This window comes from Nicotiana tomentosiformis, chromosome 6 (genome assembly GCF_000390325.3).
Source record: "Nicotiana tomentosiformis chromosome 6, ASM39032v3, whole genome shotgun sequence".
In the NCBI taxonomy this organism is placed as follows: domain Eukaryota; kingdom Viridiplantae; phylum Streptophyta; class Magnoliopsida; order Solanales; family Solanaceae; genus Nicotiana; species Nicotiana tomentosiformis.
In genome coordinates, this window is record NC_090817.1 from 93,469,551 (window position 1) to 93,476,142 (window position 6,592).

The 6,592-nt window shown below is 40.8% G+C and overlaps 1 protein-coding gene and 1 non-coding gene across 2 annotated transcripts; one reads left to right on the forward strand and one right to left on the reverse strand.

The window, feature by feature from the left end:
* Positions 1-2,044: 2,044 nt before the first annotated feature.
* Positions 2,045-2,151, reverse strand: LOC117279778 (small nucleolar RNA R71). Its single transcript, XR_004510191.1, has one exon. It is a non-coding gene; the product is annotated as a small nucleolar RNA R71 (small nucleolar RNA).
* A 415-nt stretch (positions 2,152-2,566) lies between these two features.
* LOC138894425 (uncharacterized) lies at positions 2,567-4,023 on the forward strand. Its single transcript, XM_070179123.1, has 2 exons — positions 2,567-3,941; positions 3,995-4,023. The coding sequence occupies exons 1-2, from the start codon at positions 2,567-2,569 to the stop codon at positions 4,021-4,023; spliced, it is 1,404 nt and encodes a 467-aa protein (XP_070035224.1).
* The last annotated feature ends 2,569 nt before the right edge of the window (positions 4,024-6,592 follow it).

The following is a 6,592-nucleotide window of genomic DNA, read 5'->3' on the forward strand; positions in this document are numbered from 1 at the left end:
TCTTGCTGAGTAGTCTTCTTTTAAATTCCTTAACTGAGTTGCCTTAGCATGTGTAGCTATCATGTTTAGCTTAGTATTGCATGTCTACGTGTCTTAAATTTTATTTGAAATTTGTGCAATGATATTTGGCTTAATGTATGTATATTTTGATATATATTGCCTCACATTGTGCTCATGTCTCGTAGATTTCGGATGTATAATTTAATGATTTGTGCTAATTTATGGTATTTCTATGTGTAGGAATCATTCGGTCGCGATTTGGGATGAAAGTGCGCAAATTGGAGCGAAAATGGGAAGAAAAAGCAAAAGTGCACATTTGAGGGCCACATGCAGCATGGGGCGCTGCTGTGGCGCACAAAACAGAAACTTGGGAAGTTGAGTGCCAGGCCAGCACCCTGCGCTGCCCTGGATGCTCAAAACGTGAAAATGTCCTATTTCGACTAGGACTCGGTTATTTTGACCCCAAGATGCCCCAACTCATATAAAATCCAACCTAAACCTATTTTGAGGGGGAGGACGCGACTTGGAGAGAAAAACAAAAGTACGAAACACTCAGGAGCACGGATTTGATCAATTCTTCCATCCTTCTTTCTAGTATTCATTGATTTTATGTTTGAAAACATTAGTTTTGATGATTGTATGAACATGAGTGGCTAAGAACTCTATTGTTCTGGGGTCATGGGTGCTACATGAATGTTGATGTTTGAAGTTAAATTGACGAGTTTGATTTTATCATATTGGGTTATTTATTTAATTCTGTTTTTAATTATTTTACTGAGTAGCTAACTATGAAATACTATCTACAAATCTAGAGTTGAACTCGAAGTGGGAATCCTTGATTGCACATAGAATTAAATAGAGCAGGTTCTTGAACCCGGGCATCGGGGCACGGATTCACAATTAGGATAGAAATATACCTGCTTGCCTTGCTTGGTTGAAATGCAGGAAGTGTAAATGCATTCTTGTTAATCTTAATTCCATAGACATATAAGCATTAGGTTAGCTTGAATAGGCGAGTAAGAACTCGACAGATTCTTATGAGTAATATCAACCCTGTCAATCAGCAATCCAGATAAATCAATTAGTCATTTTAAGACAAGAACGCAATATGATTGCTAGCTAGCCTGTGACCCTGGAATATCCTCTCCTACTGATTGTCATCCGAAATTGCTTAAGTGTTGTGGTTGATCTCTAGTTATTTCATTGCTTGATACTTTTTTAAGTAGTAAATTAGTCTCTTACACATTTTGTGAGAAATCTCTTGAATCAATAAGTTGTTTGAGTATGAATCAGTCAAAAGTTAATCATAAGTCTTCGTGGGAACGACACTCTACTCACTACTCTATTACTTGACGACCACGTATATTTGCGTGAGTGTATTTGGTCGCAAAAAGTTTTTGGCGCCGTTGTCGGGGACTTAGAAATTAGCTACTTGACTGAGTTAAGCTTTTATTAGTTATTTGTTCAAGTTTTAATTTTTAGTTTGCCCCCTTTGTGTTAACGCAAGCTCTTCTCTTGAATGCGGAGGAGTAGAAGAGCAAACAACCTCCTTCCTCTTGATCTTGAAATTGTACGAACACTTCACAAAGTGGGGAGGGAAGTCGAAGCTAGAACTAGAATAGAAAGAGAGTTGGATATCGTAGTTCAACCACAGCCAATAGAGATGGTAGGTAATGAAGAACGCTCGGTGATAGAAGCCGCAAGTCCCAATCTTGCTAATATGACTCAGGCTATTGTGAAGCCTGATATCACGGGGCATTTTGAACTCAAACAGTATATGGTACAACTGATTCAGTCCACATGACAATATGTGGGTCTATCTCATGAAGACCCGCAGAGGCACATTCAGAACTTCTTGGAAATTATGGACACTTACAATTATCCGAACGTTTCCAAGGACTATGTTAGGCTGACACTTTTTCCCTTTTCACTATTGGGGGAAGCTAAGGAATGGTTGCAAAAAGAGCTCGCAAACTCAATCCACACTTGGGATGATCTGGCAAGGAAATTCTTAATCAAGTTTTTCCCCACTAAGAAGACAAAGTCGCTGAGAAGCCAGATTCTTGGGTTCCAACAATGGGATGGCGAAACACTTTGTCAAGCTTGGGAAAGATACAAGAAGCTACTCAGAGACTGCCCGCATCATTGTCAGACTGATGAGGTGTTGGGTCATACTTTTGTTGATGGGTTAGACGAGACATCAAAGATGAATCTTGATTCAGCTTGTGGGGGTAGTTTCATGGCAAGGCCGTATATTGAAATCCATCTCCTGCTAAATAACTTCACTACTAATGATCATAATTGGCAAGGAGTTGTCGACTCACGAAGAACAATTAAACAGAAAGCAGCTGACGTAATTGAGCTTGATGACTTCTCACCTATGAGAGCAAATATAGAAAAATTGGCAAATCAAATGAATAGAATGACAATGCACCAAAAACAACAGATTCAACATGTATAACAGATGTCTAGTTGCTGCGAATTATGTGGTGACAGTCACACGAGTGACATGTGCCCCACGAATTCGGAATCTATCTACTATATAGGGCAACAGATCAGAGGTCCGATGAATCAACATGCACAATATGGGAACACTTACAATCCAAATTGGAAGAATCATCCTAACTTCTCCTGGGGTGGAAATCAGCCGACTCAGAATCATTATAGGCCCCAAGGAAATTTCAATCAACCTCAAAAGCCACCCCGGCAAATAGAAAAGAGTACGAATGACTTATTGAAGAAGTTGTTGCTTGACAATCAACAACTCATGACCGATTTTAGAAATCTTGAGAGGCAAATGGGGCAGTTAGCGTCGAATCAAAATACTAGACCTGCAGGCGCTCTTTCCAGTGATATAGAAAAGAACCCTCAAGTTAATGTAGTTACACTCAGAAATGGGATGGAATTAGAAGAAGTGCCAAAGAAGAGAAAGGATAAGCCTATACCTGAGGGGGAGTTGATTCCTAAAGCAGCACATGAGTCAAAGAAAGAAGATGTAAGTTTAGAGTCGGTGAATGTTGGAAGTCCACCACCACCTTTCCCCCAAAGATTGCAGAAGAGGAATGATGACCGCATGTTCAACAAATTTCTCTCTATGCCGAGCCAGGTTCAATTGAATATTCCATTGGTAGATGTACTTCATAAAATTCCAACGTATGCTAAGTACATCAAGGATATAGTGGCTCACAAGAGGAGATTGGCTGAATTTGAGACAGTCGTACTTACTGAGGAGTGCACTTCACGGGTCCAAAACAAGCTTCCTCAAAAGCTTAAGGATCCTGGCAGCTTCACTATCCCTGTGCGAATTGGTAATATCGATGTAGGTCGTGCATTTTGTGATTTGGGGACGAGCATAAATCTGATGCCATTATCCTTGTTCAAACAATTGCAACTAGCTGATAGGTCCATAGCCTACCCTGAAGGAGTGATTGAAGATATGTTGCTGCAAATTGGGAAATTCATCTTCCCAGCAGACTTCATTATCCTAGATTATGAGGTTGATGAAAAAGTTCCAATCATATTGGGACAACCTCTCTTGGCTACAGGTGATGCAATTATTAAAGTGAGAGAGGGAAAAATGATTATGAGGGTGGACAATGAGGAAGCAGTCTTTAATGTCTACAAGGCGATCCAACTTCCCCGCCATTATGAAGAGCTCTCTATAATATCTGTTGTGGAGGTGGATGAGCAACTTATTAACAGGATTGTATATCTAGACGACTCTCTAGAGAAAGCACTCATGGTGTTCGATAGCTTAGAGATTGATGATGAGTTTGAGGAGATGATGCATATCCTAGATGCATCCCGTGCTTACATGCAGGGATTAAACCACTTTGAGCCCCTAAATAGGCCAAGTGGTCCTCCTCCAAAGCTGTCGATTGAAGAAGCTCCAAATTTGGAGCTTAAACCCCTGTCCCCTCACCTTCAATATGATTATTTGGGTGGTTCTGACACTTTACCTGTTATTGTTTCTGTTGACTTGTCTAAATTGCAGGAAGAAAAGTTGTTGAGAGTACTACGTGAGCACAAGCGAGTAATTGGGTGGACGATGTCTGACATTAGAGGCATTAGTCTAGTTTTCTGCATGCATAAAATCCTCGTGGAGGACGGACACAAGCCAAGTGTAGAGCAACAATGCCGCCTAAATCCAATCATGAAAGAGGTGGTAAGAAAAGAAGTGATTAACTGGCTTGATACAGGTATTGTATTTCCAATATCTGATAGCAAATGGGTAAGCACCATCCAATGTGTGCCTAAGAAAGGGGGGATGACTGTAGTGGTTAATGAAAATAATGACCTGATTCCCACAAGAACTGTCACTGGGTGGAGAATTTGCATAGATTATAGAAAAATTGAACAATGCCACCCGAAAGGACCACTTTCCCCTCCCCTTTATTGATAAAATGCTTGATAGATTAGTTGGACATGAATACTATTGTTTCCTAGATGGCTATTCGGGGTATAATCAGATTGATATAGCCTAGAGGACCAAGAGAAAACTACATTTACATGTCCCTATGGCACATATGCGTTTAAGAGGATGCCGTTTGGTCTCTGTAATGCACCTGCGACTTTTCAAAGGTGTATGATGGCTATTTTTACTGACATGGTTGAAAGATTTGTGGAAGTGTTCATGGATGATTTTTCTGTGTTTAGATATTCTTTTGATACTTGTTTAATGAACCTTGATAAAGTGCTTGCTAGGTGTGAAGAGACAAACTTGGTGCTAATCTGGGAAAAGTGCCATTTCATGGTACGTGAAGGTATAGTCTTGGGGCACAAGATATCCAAAAATGGTTTACAGTTGGACAAAGCAAAGGTGGAAGCGATTGAAAAATTGCCCCCACCGACATCCGCCAAAGGCATTCACAGTTTCTTGGGCCATGCAGGTTTTTATCGTCATTTCATTAAAGATTTTTCAAAAATTTCTTCTCCTTTGTGCAGGCTCCTTGAGAAAGATATCCCCTTCAAGTTTGATGATGCATGTCTGAAAGCATATGAGGAGCTGAAGGGAATATTGGTGACTGCACCAGTTATCATTGCCCCGGATTGGGCACATCCATTTGAGTTGATGTGCGATGCGAGTGACATAGCAATCAAAGTTGTTCTGGGCAAAGGAGGGAGAAAAGTTTTCACTCCATTTATTACGCGAGAAAAACTTTGAATCCATCCCAGATGAACTACAGTGTCACTGAAAAAAAGTTGCTTGCAGTGGTGTGGGCATTTGACAAGTTCATATCTTATCCAGTGGGAACCAAAGTCATCATTTACACTGATCACTCAGCTATAAGGTATTTATTTGAAAAGAGAGACGCCAAGCCAAGGCTAATTCGATGGGTCCTCCTTTTGGAAGAATTTAACTTAGAGATTCGAGATCGAAAAGGAACCATGTAGCTGAGGGGGAGTCGATCAAAGAAACATTTCCTGATGAGCAAGTATTAGCAATCACCTCGAGTGAAGCCTCGTAGTATACAGATTATGTGGATTTTATTGCAAGTAGGGTGACGCCACCAGAATTGACACCCGATAATAGAAGAAGGTTTCTACATCTCTACATGTGGGATGAGCCATTCCTATATAAGCAGTGCGCATATCAGTTGGTATGAAGGTGTGTCCCTGAGGAGGAGATGAATGCAATATTGCATGACTGTCATGCTTCTCCATATGGAGGTCACCATGGTGGGTACAGAACTGCCCAAAAAGTGCTGCAATCGGGTTTCTATTGGCCAAAATTATTTAAGGATGCACACAACTTTGTTTAAAGTATGACAGGTTCCAAAGAACCGGAACAGTCATGAAGAAGCACGAGATTCCCTTGCAAAATATTCTAGCAGTAAAGCTCTTTGATGTTTGGGGGATTGATTTCATGGGACCGTTCCCATACTCTAATGGTCATAGGTACATCTTGGTGGGGGTTGACTATGTGTCTAAGTGGGTGGAAGCCATTGCTCTTCCTACTAATGACGCAAAGGTAGTGGTAAACTTTGTAAAGAAGCACATTTTTACACGCTTTAAGACTCCAAGGGTGCTGATAAGTGACGAAGGAATTCACTTCTGTAACAAATTATTGAATAATGTTCTAGCAAAGTATGGAGTTAAGCACAAGGTTTACACCTCCTATCACCCCCAAACGAGTGGTCAAGTGAAAGTGTCAAACAGAGAGGTGAAGCAAATTCTAGAGAAAACTGTAAGTGGAAATAGGAAGGACTGGGTCGGAAAGTTGGACGACGCAGTATGGGGATATCGAACTACATACAAGACCCCTATAGGTACTTCTCAGTATAAGTTCGTTTATGAGAAGGCATGCCACATGCCCATCGGGCTTGAACACAAAGCCTATTGGGCGATTAAAAAGCTGAACATGGATATGGACTTAGCCGGCGAGAAGGGGTTGCTACAACTCAATGAGCTTGATGAGTTCGATTGCACACGTACAAAAATGCCAAATTGTATAAAGAATAGACCAAGAGGTGGCATGACAAACACATCCATCATCGAGAGTTTGAGCCAGGTCAAGAAGTTCTCTTTTTTAATTTGAGGTTGAAGCTTTTCCCCGAAAAGCTAAAGTCTCAATGGGCAGGTCCTTTCGTTG

Excerpts from the sequence above, each read along its gene's own strand:
- LOC138894425 (XM_070179123.1), top strand. The coding sequence starts at position 2,567 with ATGAATCAACATGCACAATATGGGAACACTTACAATCCAAATTGGAAG. Across the intron at positions 3,942-3,994 it reads CCTTCAATATGATTATTTGG|GAAGAAAAGTTGTTGAGAGT; the intron begins GTGGTTCTGACA and ends TCTAAATTGCAG.